Genomic DNA, 22,203 nt, shown 5'->3' with positions numbered 1-22,203 from the left:
ATGTGTCCTTGTCATTCTTTTCCACGTCTCGAAGGTGTTCTCAGAATCGGTCACCTAGTCTTCTGCCTGTTTCGCCGATGTATATCTTTTTGCAATAAGTGCATGTTATGCAATAGATTACATTGGCGGAGGTGCACGCGAAGTGATCGGTGATCTTAATGGATCGTTTAGGTCCCGATATTTTATCAATGTTGTGAATCAAAGGACACGTTTTGCATCGTGCACGAGCGCATTTAAAAGTGCCTGGTTGGTCATTAGTCTGAAAAGAACTTCTGACCAAAAAATTGCCTATGTTTTTGTCGCGTTTCTACGAATTGGTCGTGGAGTTTAGAGGTTTAACTTGTTCCATAAGAGGATTTGGAAGTGGTGGAGGCATCGTAATTTTGTTTCGGGTATATTGTTCGGTTGGAACACTTCGAATTTGGAATTATGGAAGATGACCTTGAGCTACATTTGAATTCTTCGCATCAACAAGCGAGTGATCGTACACACATGACCGCGTTGGGCGGTTCGATGGAAATGGAAGAAGAAAACGGCACAGGAAACATTCAAGTTAACTCGCGTAACGATGTTGAAGACGTCGAGGGATATTTGAACGAGAAGAAACGCGCTCTAAACAATTCGCGCTCCGGCTATGTTGGAAATCTGACCAGAATATACAACGAAATTACCCGTTTGATGGAAAACGGCGGAACCCAGGACGAAATCTCAAGGGAAATGGAAAATTTTAACGATGGATGGATTAAATTTGTGGATGCTCATGATAAATACTGCAAGTGTTTGGTTGTTGGTGTTGACGGTTCGGCGTTGGAAAAGGCTGAGAAAGGTTATAAGGAGCAAATGGAGCGAAAATTAAATCTCGATACCGCTGTAAAATGGTGGCGACCCGAGTATCAGCACAGCAGTGTATTTTCAAGCTTAAGACGTAAAGGCCCGGGCAGTAAAGCTTCCAAATCGAGTTCAAAGACATCTTCGAGTACGGTGTCCCGAAAAAGAGAAGCTCTTGCTTTAGCTCAGCTTAAGGTCCGCCAATTGAAAATTCGCCAGCGATTGGACGAAGAAGAACAAGAGATTCGAAGGAAAAGAGAGTCAATGGAAGCCGAAATGGAGGCAGAAAAGGCTGCTATGTCATTAAAAATTTATGAAGAAGAAACAGGAGAAGAAGGAAGAGACATGGAATTATCAATTAGTCATGAAAGGGAACATTGTCAGCCACCTAAATTACAAGGTGTGACCGAACTAAAGGGTACTTTAGAGCCCTTTACAATGAATCGAACACCATCCCCCAAACCACAAGTTTCTACTATTCCATCTCTGTCTACGACTAATTATTTAAATGAAACAGTATCTGGATCATTTCTGCCACACCCCAAACGGGAAGCCCTCGTCGTTCCTGCCTCATCGTGTAACTCAGCTCAGCCAAATGGTTACGCGACCTTACAACCAGTCTCTCATCTGTCAAGTTCCAAACAACTTAGATTTACATCCTCCTTGGACAATCCTGCCTCTGGAACTGTTGGTGGCGTTACATCATCTGTGACACCTACAAGTAACACAATCATAAGTTCGTTAACAGTACCTGTGTTTCAGCCCTGGGAATTGCAGCACACTACTTCCCGCTTGCCAAGTGGGGATTCGAAACCCTTGTTTGTTGATTCTGTAGTACCCAGTATTAAGTCTTCAGAAGCACTGTATGAACAACCCGTCAGAGAATCGTGGTCTTCTGTTTGGCAAATGCCGCGAGCCCAGACATCACAAAATGTGACGTGTAACACAACACCAGCACACCAGGTACAGCACTTTGACAGTGGAAGGGAAATGGTGAAGGCACTGAGGCAAGTGGTTACCTCGCCAAAAGTCGAATACCTCAAGTTTGATGGAAACCCACTTAGATATGTGTCATTTATTCACAACTTCGAAACTTATTTGGAACAGGACAACCCTGACGACTCTAGGCGTCTCCAACTACTGATCTAACACTGCACTGGAAAGGCAAGAGAAGCGGTCGAGAGCTGTGAGAATTTACCAGTTTCTGATGGTTATCGAGTGGCGAAAGAAACATTACGCGAGAACTTCGGAAAACCGCACGTAATTGCAGATGCGCAAATTAAGAAATTGCTACGTTTACCTAGGCTGAAGAATGTGGATGGACCTTCCTTATTAGAATTTAGTAGACACTTAGACACTGCTGATCGAACCTTGACTGGAATGGGAACTGAATATGTAGCTGACCTTAATCACATGAACACTTTGAGAGAGCTAACCAAAAAGTTGCCAATGTTCCTCCGAGCAAAATGGACCGAGTGCGCTGGGAAAATTATAGTATCAGATCGTAGACCTAAGTTTGGAGATTTTGTAAAATTTATCAAAGAACGAGCCAAGTTGGTGGACAATGAATTCGGACACGACATGAACTCTGAACCCTCTAAAGAAACAATTCTCGGAAGGAGTCAGGGGAATCAGAGCAAACCTCACCTCCGCTCATCAACGTTCTTGACTGGAACTGGATCAACCAGTGGTCGTCAGAATGAAAACAAGAGAGGGCCAGATTTCGTAAAGAATCAAGCTCCTTGTCTGGTTTGTTCCGAGCGACATGAAATTTGGAGGTGCGAAAGGTTCAAAGGTTTCACATATGGAGAGAAAAGGAAAGTTGTGCAACAAGGTGGACTTTGTAACAAATGTCTTGTAAAGGGACACATAGCTAAGAAGTGCCCCAAAGTGAATTTCAAGTGCCAGAAGTCTAGTTGTGGAGGTAACCACCACACTCTAATGCATCGTCACACTACAGGAACCGGAGGAGAAGCTAATGCTGATGCTGAACAACAATCGCGAGCAAGACAAGAAAATGCTTTGCTTCCTAATGTTACTGGGGCCGGGAATGATAGAGAAGTAACTGTAGCGGCCACTGGGGCCGGAGAAAACCGAGTTTGTCTTGGGATCCTGCCTGTCAAAGTTCAAGGAAAGGGTAGCGACAGGATGGTCGAAACGTATGCTCTGCTTGACAATGGTTCGGAGGTGACACTGTGCCATGAAAGGCTGGCAAAGGAACTTAAGCTTAATGGAAATAGACTTAGTTTCACATTGACTGGAATGACGGGTTCAGCCCAGGTGGAAGGTTGCCTTGTAGATTTGGTGGTGAAGTCCTTGGATGAATCAGTTACTGTCGAATTGTTGAATGTGAAAACAGTCAATGATATGCCAATTTCTACAAGTTGTATAGCGAAGACAGAAGACCTTACTAGGTGGCCTCATCTTCGAGACATTGACATTCCAGTGCTAGAATATGGAGAAGTCTTGCTATTGATCGGGCTCAAAGAGAATCCTGGCCTGTTCCTTCCACTTGAATGTAAATCTGGTGACCACGATGAGCCGATAGCTATCCGATACAGCTTGGGGTGGACAGTGATGGGTCCAATGGAGGGTCAGAAAGGGGATCACGGTTGCTCAGTGAATTTTGTCCGCACGAAGGAAAGTCAGTGGAGGCAAAGGGGAGACCACGCCAACACTGAGCCGTTTAATGTTAAACACCATACTGATGATGAATTCTTACATCGCCAACTCGAGCGACTTTGGAAAACAGATTTTGGTGACTCTTCCGTTGGAATAGATACCCCGCCATCCATTGAAGACAACAAAGCCTTAGACAAGATGGAACAATCCCTACAAAGAGTGGGTGACCACTTTCAAGTTGCTCTGCCATGGCGGGAAGAATTGCCTTATCTCCCCAACAATAAACCAATGGCGGAACAAAGGTTACAACTTCTGAAGAAACGACTGCTTAAAGATGGAGAGTTGCTCACGAAGTACCGAAGTACGATGCAAGAGTACATAGTTAGTGGGCATGCCCAGAGAGTTCGAAGGGAAGAGTTAGACGTGAAAGATCGACCAGTTTGGTACCTTCCGCACCATCCTGTGACCCATCCGTTGAAACCAGGAAAAGTAAGAGTGGTCTTCGATTGTGGTGCAAAGTATCATGGAACCTCCCTTAATCAGCAATTATTACAAGGCCCTGACTTGGCAAATCCTTTAGTAGGAGTATTGATCAGATTTCGCCAAGAATCTATCGCCATCGCAGCCGACATTGAGGCCATGTTTCATCAAGTTTACGTCGAGCCCAAGGACCGGGATGCGTTGAGATTCTTATGGTGGCCCAATGGAGACTTGAACGAGGAACCGCGAGAGTACTGAATGGTGAAACATCTATTTGGGGCGACCTCTTCTCCATCTTGTGCAAACCTTTGCCTCAAGAAAACAGCATCGATTTATCAATCAGAATTCGACCCTGTGACAGTTCAAACCGTGAAGAAAAACATGTATGTCGACGATTTGATGAAGTCTGTAAATTCACCAGAGATTGCAATAAGGCTGTCTTCACAACTAAGAGAATTGCTGGCGAAAGGTGGCTTCAGGTTAACAAAATGGCTTAGCAATGACCGGAAGGTGTTGGCTGAAATACCACAATCTGAAAGAGCAAGTTCAGTGGTCAACTTGGACATAGAAGATTTGCCCACAGCGTGTGCGCTCGGTTTGAAATGGAATGTAGAGACTGACAAATTCATCTGGGAGGTGTCAGCCAAAATTCAGCGATTACTGGAAGAGAAGCCAATGACTAGACGTGGAGTGTTGTCAGTTGTCAGTTCATTATTTGATCCACTTGGTTTTATCTCCCCCTTCATAATGAAGGCCAAGCTATTACTACAAGAACTTTGTCGGAAGAAGGTGGGATGGGACGGTGTCATTGGTGAACAAGAAAGGGTTCAGTGGTTACACTGGCTAGAAGACCTTCCAAAATTGCAAGCATTCCATTTCGAACGATGTTTTAAGCCGAAGAACTTTGGCGAAACAAAGAATGTTCAGTTGCACATTTTCTCAGATGGATCTCGTGTAGGGTATGGAGCAGTAGCCTATCTACGCCTTGTTGACGTTTTCGACAACATCCATTGCAGCTTTGTAATGGGAAAGGCACGGCTGGCCCCCATCCACGAAATCACGATTCCAAGGTTAGAATTATCAGCAGCAGTTATCTCAGTTAGGCTGTACCAGATCATAAGTCGAGAAGTGGAAATCAAGATAGATCAAGTGAAGTACTGGACGGACTCTACTACCGTATTGAAATGCCTTAAAAATGACACCAAGCGGTTTCACACCTTTGAGTCGAATCGCCTTACAATGATCCGTAGCATATCATCCACCTCAGATTGGAGATACGTCAACCGAGATGAGAATCCAGCAGACGATGCATCCAAAGGCTTGAGGCTTGACGAGATGATCAAGAACAAGCGGTGGTTAAATGGTCCAGCGTTCCTTTGGGAAGAAGAATCCTGTTGGCCAGCAACCATTGAGGTGCCCCCCTTGAAAGATAGCGATCCCGAAGTAAGAAAGGAAAGCCGAATCTACACCACTGTTGCTGTACAAGATTCAATAAGAAGTTTGATACATTACTACTCTTCATGGTGGAAATTGAAGAAAGCGTTTGCGTGGATTTTACGCTACAAGAAGTTTCTCCAGAGCAAAGTTTGCAAGCAGGAAGTATACGATGCATCTCCTCTAATTAGTTCAGGAAACATAGTTGGAAAACTAACCGCACTCGAGCTGCAAAAGGCTGAAGAGGAAATTGTTCGTCAGGTCCAGAAAGCTACCTTTCCAAAGGTTTTTGAGGCACTCAGTAACATCCCGCCTGGCGCAAACAAACGGTTGATGAAGAAGGCACTAAAGAGGGAGGGCGCCTCGATATTCCAATTGAATCCTAAGTTGAGAAACGGGTTGCTGGCAGTTGGTGGAAGACTAGAGAGTGCTCCTGTAAACGAAGATTTGAAGTATCCTTACATTCTACCCAATAATCACCATGTGACAGAACTAATTATTCGGCACAACCACGCGAATGTGGGCCATATGGGCCAGGAATCTGTGCTATCATCACTGAGAGAAAGGTTTTGGGTCATAAAGGGACGCTTTGCAGTACGACGTGTATTGAGAAAGTGTGTTGATTGCCAAAAACGAAAGGCACCCACCGGAGAGCAGTTCATGGCAAAGTTACCTGAAGACAGGATCACCCCACATAAACCTCCATTCACATATGTCGGGGTGGATCTTTTTGGCCCCATAGAAGTAAAGCAGAAAAGAAGTAGAGTCAAGAGATATGGATGTATTTTCACGTGCTTGTCAGTCCGTGCCATACACATTGAGGTTGCAAATACCTTGAATACAGATTCTATGATCAATGCATTGAGGAGATTCATTTGCCTGAGAGGATGTCCCGAGGAAATCAGGAGCGACTGTGGAACGAACTTAACTAAAGCAGACAAGGAGTTGAAAGAATCGATTGAAGAATGGAATCAGCAAAGGATCGATGGATTCTGTGCTCAAAGAGGAATTCAGTGGATCTTCAATCCACCTGGGGCAAGCCACATGGGAGGAGCATGGGAAAGAATGATCAGGTCCGTACGTCAAATCTTGAAGGCCCTATTGAAGGAACAAGTGGTCTGTGACGAAGTGCTTCACACCGTGCTGACTGAAGCGACTAACATCCTCAACAGTAGACCCTTGACGCGAAACAGTAATGACGTTATGGATGAAGAACCGTTGACCCCAAACCATCTTCTAAACTTGCGACCATGTTCCAGTTTGCCCCCAGGAATTTTCGACAAAGAAGATCTTTACTGTCAACGCCAGTGGAGACAAGCGCAGTACTTGTCAAATCTCTTCTGGAAACGGTGGATTAGTGAATACCTCCCGACCCTTCAAGAACGAAAGAAGTGGAATGAAGCAAAGGAGAATCTGAAAGTGGGAGATGTCGTTCTGTTAGCTGACAAAAACTTTCTCAGAGGACAGTGGCCACTCGCGCGAATCATTGAAGTCTTTCCTAGTGAAGATGGGCTTGTGCGTTCTGCAAGAGTTAGGACCAGTTCCACCGTCATGACCCGCGCGAAGCGCCAAAGACAGAGGGAGGTGAAAACGACAGTGAGTACCCTCGTACGACCAATTACGAAGCTGTGTCGTCTTGAATTGTCAAATTCCTAGTTAGTTAGAATCATCCGGTGATTCTTCGATTACACTTTCATGTAGCACCTTGACGTTATGGACGTGTCTGTGCAGCGTTACAAAGTTTTATTTGACGCAGACTCTGATCTAACCTTATAGACTACAATGGCCTGGCATTTGACATTTGCAACATATTTTGAACTGGTGTGGATCTATATGGACGACAAAATAATTAGGTGTATTTACGCCGGCACCTGATGACATTGATCTAAGATGTGGTCAGTTAGTTTATATTGCTTGTATTGAGTAGCTTCGCGTTATTTCACGTTAAATCGCACTGGTCGCAGATAGCCTTTGTAAATGAAATAGTTTGTGTAAATTTTATTTAGGGGCCGGTGTAACTCCCATTGCGGGCCTATGTTCACGTAAACATCCGGGCAATCTCCCATGTGCTTTTGAGAGGAAAAATCGTCACGTTCATTTTCGAGAATGTTTGGTTGCTGTTTTATTGCCATTGTTTGAAAACCCTAAGCTCGAACAGTCGGTGAGTTTTCATTTCAGTTGTTAATGTTGTAATTTCGTTTGTTTTAAGCGTGTTTTCTGTTTGCAGAAAACCTCTCCTTTACTGGCGAGTCGAGTTTTCGACTCCGGCAAATGTTTCTGTGAAATAAACAACACATTACGGTGGCCAATGTACCATTTCAACTTTGTTGATATATCCAAATTATTTCGTTACCCCCACCAACGCAGCCCCAAACAGTTTCTTTGGAAACTATCAGCCTTTAGATATTAAAAAACAAATCGCTGATTGGTCATTCCCGTTTTCCCACGTTCTCGTTGGCTCCATTTTTATCCTTCTGACCGTCGTAATCATTTTATGAATTCAATTATTTAATGTCTTATTTCGGTGGTGAATTATTGCTTAGGTTAGTATGCTTTCCAGTTGGCATCAACTTCGACCTTTCTTCGTATCATTCCAATAAATGAGTATTTCAATTTTTTAACCTTAGCTGAGCCTATTTCAGTAGTATCATTCCATTAAATAAATATTTCAATTTTTTTAACTTTAGTCGAGCGAAATGAGACTTTGACAGTACTGCTACAGAAGAGATGTCAAATTTTATATTTCTCTAAAACAGTCCTGTGGAGTATATATACTGTTACGAGTACAGCTGTGCTATAAATAACGTGCGTATTAAAGCAAAATTTTGCAGTAAGATAGATTTGCAACAACTCATAGGATGAAATGTTATTAGAAGAAAAAAGTGGTAAATTGAAGCCTAGAAAACTTAGAAGCTAAACCAGCCATACTTTAGTTCGTTTCATTCATTTTCATGACGCTTGTTTCTTATGAGGATGCTATCTCCTTCATCGAATCAATCTTTGCGAAAGCACGATAAGAAGATATCAAAACTTGCTGCTAATATGGAGAAAGATTTAAAAAGCATTATCTTTCAGCTCAAGTAGGAAGAGTCTAGGAACCCTTTAAGCGAAAACGTATGTGATCAACCGTCGTGTAAAGATTCTTTTTTTATTTTAAAAAATGTCCTTTCTGCCTCTTTGTTAGTATCGAAAAACCAGCGCGGCAATCAAAGGGCACGAAAAAACTGTTCTTAAAAAGCTGGTCTTGTCAAACGACCGCGCGGGAAAATTTCTCTGTGAATCACTGTGCAAACACAGCTTGTCTACACAACAACAGACAACTTAGAATCGAAACTTTCTGCAAACGCCGAATTTTTTTCGGCAAACTCAGTCAATCTTTCAAACAATTTTGTGGTTTAAAGATACCGTGTTAACAATAGAGGAAGTTGAAATCATTCTGAATATTCAGGATACTATCTGCTACTCAATTTTCGCCGGCCTTTCCAGCAGATTTTCACTTAACTTAACAAGAGCTTTTAACCAATTTTACTTCCTCAAAAGCCGTTCAAGTGCTACCAGAGTAATAAGGGTGTGTTTTCGGTGTTGCATAAGTTTTCCCGTAAGTAAAACGCGTGTAAAGAAAGCCCACGTAAGCAATTTCCACTGCTGCGTAAAAAACACGTGCGAAAAACGGTCTCACGGTCGTAAAAGTTGAAAGCTGTTAAACTCTACGCCCCCAAGATTGCCACGTGCGTGATACGCACGTAAACGTCTTGAAAAGAACCTCTAAGCGGAATTATGGGAACGTTTAGTCAACGTTCATTTCAACGTGCGTAATTTTTTTAAACGCAATCTTACGCATGTGGACTGTGAAAACGCGACAGCGGAAATCTTTTAAATCGGGAATTTGCACTAAGATAAAGCTCCTCAACTGCTTACAGCCACTGGAAAAGCCGCCTATCAACTTATTACTCGCACAACTCACTCATAACTAATGAAAGTGTCATGATGCCTTTCACCCACGCTCGTATCCTAGGAAACGCCTCTGCACATTCTAATTGAAATTGAACAGCCCTTTTTGATGACGGTTATCATATTATTGTCGAGATCAATGCGTTTTTACTCCTGTTATTTCCATTAAAAGAATCAGTGATCATCTTAAATTGTCGAAAGAACACGTACTCAGGCAATTTCATGACCGTACAACTCAGTTCCGTTATTTGTTCGAACCTGTAGAAATGTCATCCATATACAGTCTGTACTTTGATATTTGTTCAAAAATTTGCAATTGAATCTGATGAATATGTAATGTTTACCGACTGAAGGAGCATCTAAGAGATGTCTGAAGGAACATTCTTCCATTTCTTCCTTTCATATTAGACCCTATTATTCTTTAGCCCTATCAGCCGCAAACTATGTGTTTTGACTTCTGATCGTCACCATGTCTGTGGGCCTGAAGATCTTTAAAACACATCGACTAACGCTCAGCATTAAACGTAATTACACCAGTTTTTTATGATCCTATGCGCTTTTTACATTGTTCTCGAAGTTTTGCCCCTTCCTGTCCAACGCAGATTCGTCTCCCATAATTGGGAGAGTATTGACGCGCGAGTGCTCTCACTGACGTGAATTGTATTGCAGACGCGAACCAGGCGCTGGTTTGGCGGCTTGCTGAAACGTGTATTTAACCCGACATCTCTGCGGATAATTTTTATCAAAATGTGTAATGTGCTGATTAAAAAATAAAATAAATACCATTTATTCAAATTTCTGATAATTTTTTTCCCTACGCCCGATAATTAGAACCTCTTTCGCCTCATCAGGATTCAATTGTATTTCTTTTTCCCTCAGAATCAGTTCTATACATGCATTTTTTAATGTTCTAACCCTTCCGGAAAAACTCTCCGAATGTTTCCCTAACGTATTCCAGAGAACTCTTACAGTCGCTGATTACATTTTAAAACCCTTTAATCAGCTTTATTTCTACATACAATGGTTGAAATTATAAATCATCTAACAAACTTCGCTCAACGAACTGAGTAAACAGAAAATGATCTCTAAGTTTTCTAGTCTTAGTAATTTTCCTTATGAAAGGCGAACGTATTTACAACCATGGCCACGCATGAGATATAGTAATTCTGAAGAGCGTTTATACGAAATGCATTTGGCGGCAAGAAGTCGTTATTTGAGATGGCAATCGGAAAGGCTGGTTTGCTTTAATCCGTGCGTGCTGAAAACGATCGTCAGTATAACTTAGTGTTGAATACAGAGCAGTACGTAATTGGAGGTTTCAATTTTACACTTTTCTCATGATTTGGACTGGGTGTATTCCCCTCGATTAACTATGTGTAAATTGTATTTAAGAAATATTCTGACATGATTACTTCTTTCGAGTCCAAGATGGCTGCCAGACGGCATTTGCAGCGCCACTTTGACAAGTCCCGGACATTTACTGAGTTCTATTTAAAAATGAGTAACCGTATCCAATGTCCTACTTACGACTTGAGATACACATTACTCATAAGATCTACAGAGAATGATTTTTGAGAATACCTTAGCAAAGAATCTGTTCATTGTTCCATAACACAAAGGATGTAATGCGCTGGGTAGGCAAATCAAAATAAAATTATAATCCATTAAGAGTTGATGATGGCGAAATTGATACGCATTGATCTTGAAAACCCTTTCCCACACATAATGAGCTTGATACGGAAAATAACAAACAACAAAAATAATAATGAGCGCAAAAATCATCTTAAGCAAATCTTTCTCTGGGTCTGTATTTTCGGGTTTATTGTCTCTTCGGTTATTCTTGTCGAGCACAACACTCCTTTGTTCCTTCATTCTCGCATCCTCTCCCAAATCTTGTAGCTCCATTTGATCTTCGATTTGAACAACAAAAGACGATTCGGCAGTCGAGGTCCGCTTTCTTTGGTTAATCTGCACAATCCGCCTCTTCAAGTTCCACGCCACTGCTCCGTAAGATGCCAGCATTACCACATAAGGTAAAGCGTAATTCAAGATGAATCTAATAATCGCATAATACTCGTTGTTTGTAATAGGCAACTCGATGCATCTGCCATTTCTAAACCTGAGACCGATGAAAAAGGGACAGGCGATTGCAAATGACAACAGCCACAGCCCAGCTATGGTTAGAATTATGATCTTCTTAACTGATGGTCCACGTGGAAGTGGGTTTACAATGAATCTGTAACGATAGAAAGCGATGGCAGCCAGTGAGTAGGTCACAACGAGAAGAGCAATCACTTGGAATGTATTCAAAACGCAGGCGGCCTCTTGAAGAACGGCGTCCGTCGGATTCTGCCAGCTCGCAAACATGACGGCCAAACAGACGCTACTTAGGACTTCCGCTAAGGCCATGTTAGCGACAAGATGGTAGGATAGAGGCTTACGAGAAGGTATGCTCCACACAGCATAACAAACCATGGAGTTGCCGATTAAACTGGCTGAGATGATCACGGAGAAGAGGGTCACACGGAAAATGTAGAGAGCTTTTGTTTCTTCGTACTGTTCTATCCACGTAATAGATTCCACGGTGGAGGGCTCGGTTGCGTTTGTGATGTTCGTATCGTTGATGAACTGCATTATTTCCTCGTCTTCCTGCACTTGTTGTGTTTCTTGTCCTCGTTGTTGACACCTTAACTGCGAGAGAGATAAGCATAAAAAAGATATTATAGTGAGAAACAGTCGAGAGTAAGACTTTCCCCCAGTCTTACTCTCGACTGTTTTGTTGATGTTGAACGTGACAAACCGCTTCAAATTTTAAACCCCGCCGTGAATAGATGAATGCATATGACGAAATTCAATTTGGTTTAATTATAAATAAATTTGTTATTGCTGTACTCGTATCTTGTATCTCGTACCTCGATATACATTTGTTGATGATCATCACTACAAGTAAGACTTTTTAAATATTTTCCCCGACGACTTCTTTCTTGAGTATTGAATAACACAAATCACGCCAAATTTTCAGACTAGTGACAAATGAATGACGATTCAATGATAAATTATAAAACCTGCTATTGTCAAAGATCTCTCCGAGAACGACGCGCGGATATTACAAAACTCAGCTGGTACAGGGCCAAAATCAATGCAACAGTTTTAAATCAAACAAACATCGCAACTCCCAGTGATTCCCGAAATACATTTGTGAGGTATAAATAACCCTGAAAACATTGTCAGAAGAAGTCATGGTGGTAAGTTATTAAAGATATCCAACCGATATACAGGGATAAAGCTCAATTCTGAGCTGTCTGCCATTCAATTATAACTAAAATCTGCGCTGTGCAGCCTTTTCATTTAGTGTTTTTAGGGAGAAAAACTCACGCGAAATATCGATTACGACGCATCTAGAGCTTTAAGCAAAATTCACTTCGGATAGGTTGCGACATAAAAATTTCCTTTCAATCGGCATATTGATTTTTTAAAACTAAATAGAGGTTTACTCTGTAGAGACAACTCAAAGCGGAAAATATGCATCTGCTTTTTAAACACATATGTGACAATTGGCTGAGAGCACCAGCCGTCAGCCTATTCAAAAACAGAGAAGCACTTCGGCCTTTCTTCACGTCACTCACAAAGCTCCCCAGAGCTAACATGTTTTTTTGTTACTGCAAGTGTATCGTAAGAAGTACCGTTGCACATTTGATCAAAAGTGAACGGCACAATTTTAATGCCTTAGGGTTATTTGCAAGGGTAGATCAATATCATCAGTCAAATTCCTGTCTTTTACATCGAAAGAAACCAAAATTAGTCTCTTGGCTTGGGAGTTGTTTTAAACCACACTTACAAAAATCCAGATTTGAATTTCATCAAACCAATCCTATTTTGTCTGTGATTATTGTAAACTCTCAGTCTTCCAAAACAACACTCACGATATCTCGTAAAGATGGCGCAAGAACTTTCTACTTGTTTATCAGAAAATGATCTCCCAAGCCCGATAAACTGAATATTTCAGTAAAGAAGTGGAGGTCCTTCCGACAAAAGATAAGGCCTCTTATCTTTGTAACTTAATGTACCTAGAGAAATAAAAGTAATCCATGAGTTTTCAGTCTTGACAACTTCCTTTACGGAAGTTGTACACATTCACTAGTGTCGCAGAGGAAGTTGTTACTCAGTGTGTACTTAGCTTCTCGCCCGTCATTACGAATAGGATTTTGAAAGGTTGATTTTTCACTCGACAGCTCTTACTGACAACTTTTCCAGTTCAATATGTTTTCCAGAGGCTTAAAGAGTGTACATGCTGACAAGTTCAGTAGCGGAGTAGTAACTAGAAGTAGGCGTAAGTACAGTTGCGGAAGTAGTAACTTCATGTAAGCGTAGAGTTTCAGTTGTCATTAGTTTGAAAGGTTGGTTTTGCACTTGACAGCTCTAGCTGACAACTTTTCCGCGGCTTAGCCAGTTCATCATAGAATTTTCGACTTCATACACAAGGACATTAGAAAAAAAAATTAGGATGATCAAAGCTATAACATTTACCATAAATATTCAACTGTTTTTGTCATATTAATCCGTCTCGATCAAATGCGAAACTAATTCTCGTCAGAAAGATATACTGTTGAGCCTTAATAACCGATTTTCAACGGAGAATGACGTAGTTAACCACTAAATACGGGTTGCGCAACTAGCAGTTGGGGTAGAACGCGATAAAAACTAATCGGCGCCATTTTGTTTTGAGATCATCTCCAATGCATTCATAGGACACTTGAACTCAAAGTGCTAAGGGCCTGGCTAAACTAGGAAACTTTGTTGCCGAAACATTGTTTCCTGTTCTGTTTCCCGGGGTGGCTAAATTAGCGGAAAACAAACAAAATGTTTTGCTGCCCTAGTGGCTAAACGAGGAAACATTGTTTAGGAAAACAAATGAGCTACGCATGCGTGTATGAATAAACTGACTTCGAGGAAGTCTGAGGATCAAAGGATGTTCCCATTTTCATTGTGTCAAAGCCGTTTCTGGCGTTCTGCACAATAATAAGGAGCTTCAGCATCTTGTACCACTTCCAAGAGGAGTGGTACGCATCGCTTGTTTGTTGACCGGAATTCTTTCTTCTTTCCAGGGCCTGTTCCCTCATAAATTGCGACCTGATAATTATCCACTTGCTCTTGTAATCCTCCCGGCTAATGTCATATTTTTTTGTCATCAGTAGATCGATTTGCAAATACGCCACCTCCTTACTGTCCCTGTTCATGTAGTCCTTATGACCGACGTCCCAGAGACAAGGCCTTTCCTCATACAGCGTGACTAGCATTTCAATTTCTTCATCTTTCCAATTCCTTTCCCTTCCCTTTCCCTTTCTTTGAGCGTGAGCTGCTTGAATTTCTTCGCAGTAAGCCATTTTAATTGTTGTCTGCTCGCCGTTGCTATGAAACATTTTTCAATGTGCGAGCGGCACTGGAAATTAATCAACATTGTTTTCATCGTGGCCAAACTGGGAAAAATATGATTCCAACGCAAAATTTGTGTCCGAGAAACAAAAATGTTTTTGTCTGCAGGCAAAAACAATTTTTGTTTCCGAGGAACAAAATTTGTTTCCGCAACATGTGTTTCCCGCGCGGCTAAACTGGGAAACAAATTTGGATATATCAACAAAGTTGAAATGGTAAATTGGCCACCGTAATGATTACAAAAGCTGACGTTTCGAGCGTTAGCCCTTCGTCGGAGCGAATAGAGTCCTAAAGTGCTTACGTCACGTTTCCATAGCACTGGAATTCTGTGGTCTAAACAAACCAATATGGCGTCCCTAGCGTGACACATTGTCGTTGACCTCGAGCACTTCAAGAGCTATAATAGCGCATTTTATCCTCCAATAATAGAAATAAGATAAAGAGAATCAAGATAACCTTTGGCCTTACTATTGAAGAGTATAATAAGCGGACAAAAGCACCTGGTGAGCAATAATTCGAGTCAAAACGCAACGGAGACGAAGTTTGCGATGGGCCAGTGTTTTCATCCAGATTGCAATCACACATCTGAAAGCCACTGCTGCCGATTCTTTTCGTTTCCAGACCAGAAAAAACATAAAACACTCTATGATAAGTGGATATCATTTGTAAGGTGAGTATTTTTCGAAAAATATATATTTCGATGCTGTACGATCGATTAGAAATAGCTGTTTTTTTTTTTTTTTATCTCAAACTGATTCACGATTAGCTGTTTCTCTTTCTTGTCTTATTTGTTTTCTCGCGGCTTTGCCTTTCCTTGTCTTCAGTCTTGATCTAAGATTATTTAGTTACTAAAAAACTATATGATAGTTGTGAGTATCAAAGCTTTTACACTAACTAGTATTAAGTAACAAGCTCAGAGAAATACTCGCTTCGCATTCACGTCTTAGACTACAAGGTTAAGCATGTGACCAACTAAACTTTGGGTTTTTTAAGCGCAAGTATTAAGTATTAGAAAGCCCAGCAAACATTCGCGACTTTGCAGTTGTCACTTTAAAGATGGGCGAAAAGAAAATATGCCAACCATCAGTGACAGAAACAGGCACAAGCTGTTTGATAGTTTGGACTTGCTGCCAGGTACAGGACCAACACCTCCCAGTACACCTACCCCCAAGAAAAAACGGAAAGTGTCTGCCGAGCCCACGAAATTACCAACTGTAGCATCTGTGCTTGAAGAGATTAAAGAGAACTCTGAACCATGTTCCACTGAATGCTCACAAGAGGAAAAGACAAGTTCCAAAGAAGCTCTGCTGTCAATAGAGCTTGATATGACTTCAACAGAACTTGCTAAACACAAGGAAATGTCAAGTTACTATCGTGCACACTACTCTGCTAAGAGCTTGAGCCCTGAGGTGATACGGATGGAGACAGGTCTACCCACTAAGGATGTTCTTGATATTGTTGTGGGATATGTTTCAAGATTCAAGGGTGAAATAAACTATTATGCTGGATGGAAGGTTGAGGGGATCACACTTGAGGACCAGATATTTATCACTCTGATGAAACTGAAACAAAATTATACCAATCTACATTTAGCCCAGTTGTTTTCATGCAGTGTTGCAACTGTTGCTAACATAGTACTAACTTTTGTCCATGTTTTGCATTCTCTCCTGTTCAAAGACATCATGACAACCGTGCCATCTAGAGAAAAGAACAAGATGTGTTTGCCATCCTCTTTCACTGAGTACAGCAGTTGCCGCATTGTGATTGATTGTACAGACATTGAAATTGCTGCACCTAAGCTCATGTCCCAGCAGAATGCTACAAATTCCAGCTACAGGGGAATGAACTCTTTCAAAGTCATTATAGGGGTTGCCCCAAATGGAGTTATAACCTATGTTAGTGATCTTTTTCCTGGCTCAGTCAGTGACAAGGTCATGGTTAAAGAGTCTGGGTTTTGTAAACATTTGAGTGCTGGTGATCTTGTTCTGGCAGACAAAGGTTTTCTCATCAGCGATGTAGTTCCAAGAGGTGTTTCAGTGAACATACCACCATTTCTCAACAATGGAAAGTTTACAGAGAGTGAGGCAAGGGCGACAAAATCAATAGCTCGATGTCGCATCCACGTAGAGCGTGCAAATGCAAGACTTAAGAGTTTTCGCATCCTTGGCTTCATCCCAGCATTTTTGAGGTGCCATGCTGACAAGCTATGCCAACTGTGCTCAGCTCTTGTTAATTTGCAGTATCCATTGATCAAGGATGGCTGCGAAGACTTTGAATTTGACTGAATAGAACTTTTTTTCAACTAAATTATAGTACAATGAGTTTTTAATATTATTTTTGTATTACTAGAAGCCCTACTGTAACAGATCAAATGGTATTGACATAGCTTTGGTCAAAAATATGATGTGGTCAGTTTTACATTTTTCTGATATTCATCTCCTTTATGTTCATTAATACAAACTACTATGTGTTCTGTGAAAATAGATTATAATGAAATCCAGTGACATTCTTAAATTGTCATTTCAACTAAATCCAGGTCAGGGGCATGTGACCAGTATGGAATTCTTTCGTCCAGTAGTTCCAAGTGTGAAAGTCGTGCTGGCTGAAAGGTTTTACTTTTGTGTCTGTGAAGCTGGGAGCCTGAGTCCAGGTGTATAAAACTAAAGCCACACTTAAATTAGCTTTAAGGGATGGTGAGAGGTAGTCAGAAAAAATAACCTGTGCTGCATGGATTTTGTTTTGGCTCCCTCCCCTTCCCTTTGCATTGCTATCCAAGCCTACTTAAGCGTGGCATAAGTTTTATGCACCTGGGCCCTGTTGAGTAACCAGGATAAGTGTTACCAGCTACCAGTAGCCATTGGTTGCAAAAAAAAATTGTTTAAGCTTGCTTTCAGGAAGAATGTAATTTATTATTAAGTTACTATGCTAAATGGAAAAATGTGGGTTCTTTATCTTGTGTCTCTATCTGAGTGTAGAATATGTAATGTTATATTAAGAAATTAATGTATGAAATTTAAAAAAATACCTTTTAACATTAGCTACTGCCTATTTACATTAGCTCCCACTCCCCCCCTCCCCCCCACTTTGATTATGTCCAGCATCTGTGCACCACTTTTCAAAGTTCTCCCTCGGTAATCTTTGGGAATAGTTGATGAAAGTAAAAATCACTCAAGATAGTAATATTGTGCTCCCAAGATTCATCTCATTCAATCTTGATAACAACACTATCCTTTGTGGTCCATACAACAAAGTAGCAGAATTTGCGCTTTGTCAGGAACATCTGGCCTTGACACTGATGCCAGTAAACATGTGTGGTAGACAGCGTATAATTCCCTTCCTTCTCCTCCAAGTAAAAGTCTTTGTGCCCACAAGCTTCCTTGATTGTCGCATTTCGATGTGTGTAGGGGCACTTACACTCAATCACCGAGTCGTCTCCCACAAGTCCATCAGGGGAAGCACCCAGAACTCCCGACTCGAGTAGCCAAAGGCCGGTCTGTACAGGTGTAAAGTTTGTGATGTTGGTGAAGGACTTCAGGGCCTCAGTCTCATTGTCCTGTCCCCATGCAATTGCTTTAACTCCACTCAAGTTGTATTCCCCAAGTAGTCGCTTGATAAGAGACGGTGTAACTCTTTTTGCCTGGAGGACGGAGCCAAAATTACTAGCAGTCAGGCGGCCTCTACGAGCTTGGTGCCATGCAGGGCTGTTTCGCTGGCCAGCCGTGAGGGTGCTCACAACATTTATGGTTCTCTAGCTAGCTCCTCTACTTTGGCATTCTCAATCAAGTACTCTAATTGTTTTTCCTTCGTAGATGCCATAAGGAAACCTTCTGAGTAAATGATATCCTCAATCGTCTTGATCGAGAGAGGGGTAGCAGGTTGTGGTTCGGGACTCAAGATCCAGCAGGTCCCTGTAAATTTGCCATAGCGCTTTAGTTCGCTGTACAGCCACATCCGATCTTCTCGGCTAGGATCGCGCGCCAAAGGGCTGTAATCCTTCTTCTTCGGTGGCGCTGGAAACATCTGGCTTGCAGACTGTACGCTTTCTGCCTTTCGCTTTCGTTTCCATTGGCATTCCAGGTCCGTCCTGCTAAGGTTATGGATGCCATAAATAAATATGGCTGCCGCGTGACTGCACTTGAACTCGCCGCGAGGACACTCGCATTCTGTGTTTTTTATTTCAAGGTTTTCATCGAGATAAATCTGATAAGAAGATAATTCGAAACAGACACGTAAGTTGCAATATATATTCCGCAATATAAACATTAAATTGGAGGTGAAATCGGGGTTGGGAGTTCTTCGAATTGAACATACGTGTTGTGATCCCAAATTGGCAACTTACTGTGACTTTGTAGTCCTTATTTTTCATGCTTGCTTGGACTTCACCTTTGATAACTCCCCTGGAATAAATAAAGCTTTGGACATGGTCGGATTTGAAGTGGTTTTCTCCGCGATCAAGCGATTTCTGCTCTCCAGAAAAGAAAGAAACGAGTGAGCATATCGATAAAGACGCCATGTTTGAAGTATGAGTTTAAACTGTTTAGACCAGAAAAAAATGCTGTCATGGCAACGTGACGTCACACTTTAGGACTCTATAGAGGAATTGTGGGTTGTGTGTGCTTTTAAAGGCAGAAAATGGAGCTACGTTATTGGTGGGAGCATGGCAACGAGAAAAACATGAATAGATTAGTGGAATGAAAAGCGTTCTTTGATCCCTGTGGGATTTAGACTGCCGGTTTGAAAGATAAGCTTTTGTTCAAGATTTTTACGGCTTTCCGTGCCACCTAAGTGCAAGGAAAGACCGCAGATTGCCATATGTTGCTTAGAATGATTAGGTAAATTAAAATGTCTAGCGACTGGTTTCGATGTGTCCTTGTCATTCCTTTCCACGTCTCGAAGGTGTTCTCGGAATCGGTCACCTAGTCTTCTGCCTGTTTCGCCGATGTATATCTTTTTGTAATAAGTGCAAGTTATGCAATAGATTACATTGGCGGAGGTGCATGTGAAGTGATCGGTGATCTTAATGGATCGTTTAGGTCCCGATATTTTATCAGTGTTGTGAATGAAAGGAAACGTTTTGCATCGTGCACGAGCGCATTTAAAAGTGCCTGGTTGGTCATTAGTCTGAAAAGGACTTCTGACCAAAAAATTGCCTATGTTTTTGTCGCGTTTGAATGAAATGAGCGGAAGCTGCGAAAAGATAGTGCTTGTCTCTGGATCGTTTTGAAGTAATTTAAAGTTTTTAAGAATGATGGATTTAACTGAGTGGTTGTGAGGGTGAAACGTGAGAGTGAATGGAATGCGGTCGGAATCTTCCTTATGCGACGTTTGTGGTGCTGAATGTGGATCAATAAGTTGAGCGCGGTGGTAACCCGCTTGAACGACGGAAACAGGGTAACCACGTTTATCGAAGAACTGGCACATTGACTCTGATTTGTGGTGGAAATCAGAGTCATTACTACATAAATGACGAAGTCTTAGAAACTGAGAAAAAGGAATGGAATTCTTAACGTGAGATGGATGCGAAGACGAATATAACAAGTAATTATGCGAGTCTGTAGGTTTGTAATACACACTAGTGCATAAACCGTTACCTTCAATTGAAACTTTGACGTCTTAAAAGGATAAAGAATTGTCAGAAATTTCCCAAGTATATTTCAGAGCCGGGTGAAAAGAATTGACTGCGGTTATGAATTGAGTGAGCTCCTCTCTGGTAGAGGAGGTAGCGCCGATACAGTCGTCGATGTAGCGACCGTAGAGTTCAGGTTTGGACCCGTTGTATTGGCTGAAAAATTGATGTTCGACAAAACCTATAAAAAGATTGGCATAGCTAGGTCCCATTTTGGTGCCCATGGCTACACCGTTGGTTTGTTTGAAGAAGTTGTTTCCGAATGAAAAACAATTGAGTGTGAGCACTAGTTCGGCTAAGCGTAGTAGTGTTTCAGATTTAGGTTCCTTAACAGTACGTTGATCAGAAAAATGTTTAAGGGCCAGAAGGCCTTCGCCATTAGGAATGATAGTGTAAAGAGACGGAAATTACCGTACGTGGGGAAAAACGTGGAGACCTTGACAAGCGACAGCTTAATATACCTAGGGTGATGCCGCTAAACACAGGCTTGACTGTAGGTCATATCTAAAAATTCTAGCAGTCGGCCGGGAAACATAAAAAATTGTTCGTGATGCAAATACGGTTAGCCTTGCGTGAAAAACTCTCGAGTGTGTTACATCTACATGGGTATCAGTTTGCTACCTGTCTCGTCTTCAGCCTTAGACTGTTGATCTACAATTATACATGACTGAATTATCCTATCAAGTCCACGACGAAGCTTAATTTAATTCTATAACTTTCTGAAAACTTAAAGTGCTACTGAAACGTAATTTTCGTATCCGAGATTTTTGCAAAATAATAGAGTTTGAACGTTATTTGCAAACGCTGTGTACTTTTTTTGGGCCAACGCATAGCCGAAAGTACATTTTTAACCATTCGAAGTTGACCGGCTGAGATCAAAACTGGCGGCCATCTTGGCGCGGCCAAAACAGCCCTGTGACGTCACTGGTTGTGTATTTCTGTGAAAGAAGGGTAAAAGCATGGAGTGTGGCTTGCATGTTAGGAGGCCGAAAAAGAGGATTTCGGGCAAAATGCCATCCTAGTCTTATTTATCGGCGGCCACATCGGCATCTTGGCTATCTGCGAGAGGTTCGCCTGGATAGGGAGCAAAATTCTTGACTGATACCGAGAACGAATCTCTACCAGTCTATTTAGTTAATTGGCAACTGACGAGATCCACAAGATTAGGATCGAAACCGCGGTCTTGCCTGACCATCTACAGAAAATTTCGAAAGACATTATAACGGCAGATGGGCTACTAAACGCCCCGGGCCAAAGCAATGCCATTCAGAGAATGAAGAAAACATGGAAGCCTCATACGACACCGCCACTCAAGATGATCTACTCAGCAAGTCTGAGGATAATGAACAAATCCCTCTGTACCAAATGCCTAGCAGAACATGCCCAGAACCCCTACAATATAGGGCGAGGGCCAAAATAAGAGCAGACGAGGATTTCAAAAATGAGATAAAGCAAATCCTTAATAACGCAGAGCAAGAAACAGTAAAGGCGATCATGTGCTTCTATGAACGTGAAATCGGTCGTTTTCATACCGAAATAAAGAAAAGAAAACGAGCCAAAACGGCTGGAACACTGAACACTAAGAACTGTAGAACGATCGAATCAGCGCGCGTGGCGCTAATCTAGATAAGCTGAAAGCAATCAAGACAACTTAACGATCGAGACAGTCACAAAAATAGCTGTACATCTACAAAGGCGAACGATTCGAAAAAGACGCAATCCCTGATGTGCGTACTCAGTGCCGCACATAAAGCAAATTCTCATGAAAAACTGGCATTTAATAGAAACACAACCACTACTGAGCGAACTATACGAAAACCCGCCGCTCG

General features: G+C 41.7%; 4 protein-coding genes across 4 annotated transcripts; 2 read left to right on the top strand and 2 right to left on the bottom strand.

Annotated features, from left to right (window-relative positions):
* The first annotated feature begins 2,208 nt into the window (after window positions 1–2,208).
* Window positions 2,209–4,188, top strand: LOC148733921 (uncharacterized). Its single transcript, XM_088758054.1, has one exon. The coding sequence runs from the start codon at window positions 2,209–2,211 to the stop codon at window positions 4,186–4,188; it is 1,980 nt and encodes a 659-aa protein (XP_088614180.1).
* LOC148733920 (uncharacterized) lies at window positions 4,189–7,020 on the top strand. The gene has a single exon (XM_088758053.1). It carries the CDS (start codon window positions 4,189–4,191, stop codon window positions 7,018–7,020), a length of 2,832 nt encoding a protein of 943 aa, XP_088614179.1.
* A 3,273-nt stretch (window positions 7,021–10,293) lies between these two features.
* On the bottom strand, window positions 10,294–13,230 carry LOC148733919 (tachykinin-like peptides receptor 86C). Its single transcript, XM_088757389.1, has one exon. It carries the CDS (start codon window positions 11,947–11,949, stop codon window positions 10,858–10,860), a length of 1,092 nt encoding a protein of 363 aa, XP_088613515.1. The 5' UTR covers window positions 11,950–13,230; the 3' UTR covers window positions 10,294–10,857.
* A 3,927-nt stretch (window positions 13,231–17,157) lies between these two features.
* Window positions 17,158–19,261, bottom strand: LOC148733918 (uncharacterized). The gene is made up of 2 exons (XM_088757388.1): window positions 19,088–19,261; window positions 17,158–18,948 (listed from the first exon to the last, which is right to left on the bottom strand). The coding sequence occupies exons 1-2, from the start codon at window positions 19,259–19,261 to the stop codon at window positions 18,487–18,489; spliced, it is 636 nt and encodes a 211-aa protein (XP_088613514.1). The 3' UTR covers window positions 17,158–18,486.
* Between the last annotated feature and the right edge of the window lie 2,942 nt (window positions 19,262–22,203).

The sequence above is a fragment of the Stylophora pistillata genome, chromosome 4, assembly GCF_964205215.1.
Source record: "Stylophora pistillata chromosome 4, jaStyPist1.2, whole genome shotgun sequence".
In the NCBI taxonomy this organism is placed as follows: Eukaryota; Metazoa; Cnidaria; class Anthozoa; order Scleractinia; family Pocilloporidae; genus Stylophora; species Stylophora pistillata.
The sequence above is the reverse complement of the archived record's forward strand: the minus strand, read 5'-3'. Positions and strand labels throughout refer to the sequence as shown.

Bases quoted from the DNA above. Each gene is read 5' to 3' on its own strand.
- LOC148733921 (XM_088758054.1), top strand. From the start codon at position 2,209: ATGGGAACTGAATATGTAGCTGACCTTAATCACATGAACACTTTGAGA.
- LOC148733920 (XM_088758053.1), top strand. From the start codon at position 4,189: ATGGTGAAACATCTATTTGGGGCGACCTCTTCTCCATCTTGTGCAAAC.
- LOC148733919 (XM_088757389.1), bottom strand. From the start codon at position 11,949: ATGCAGTTCATCAACGATACGAACATCACAAACGCAACCGAGCCCTCC.
- LOC148733918 (XM_088757388.1), bottom strand. From the start codon at position 19,261: ATGGCGTCTTTATCGATATGCTCACTCGTTTCTTTCTTTTCTGGAGAG. The intron at 18,949-19,087 runs GTAAGTTGCCAA...TCTTCTTATCAG, and splicing joins ATAAGGACTACAAAGTCACA to ATTTATCTCGATGAAAACCT.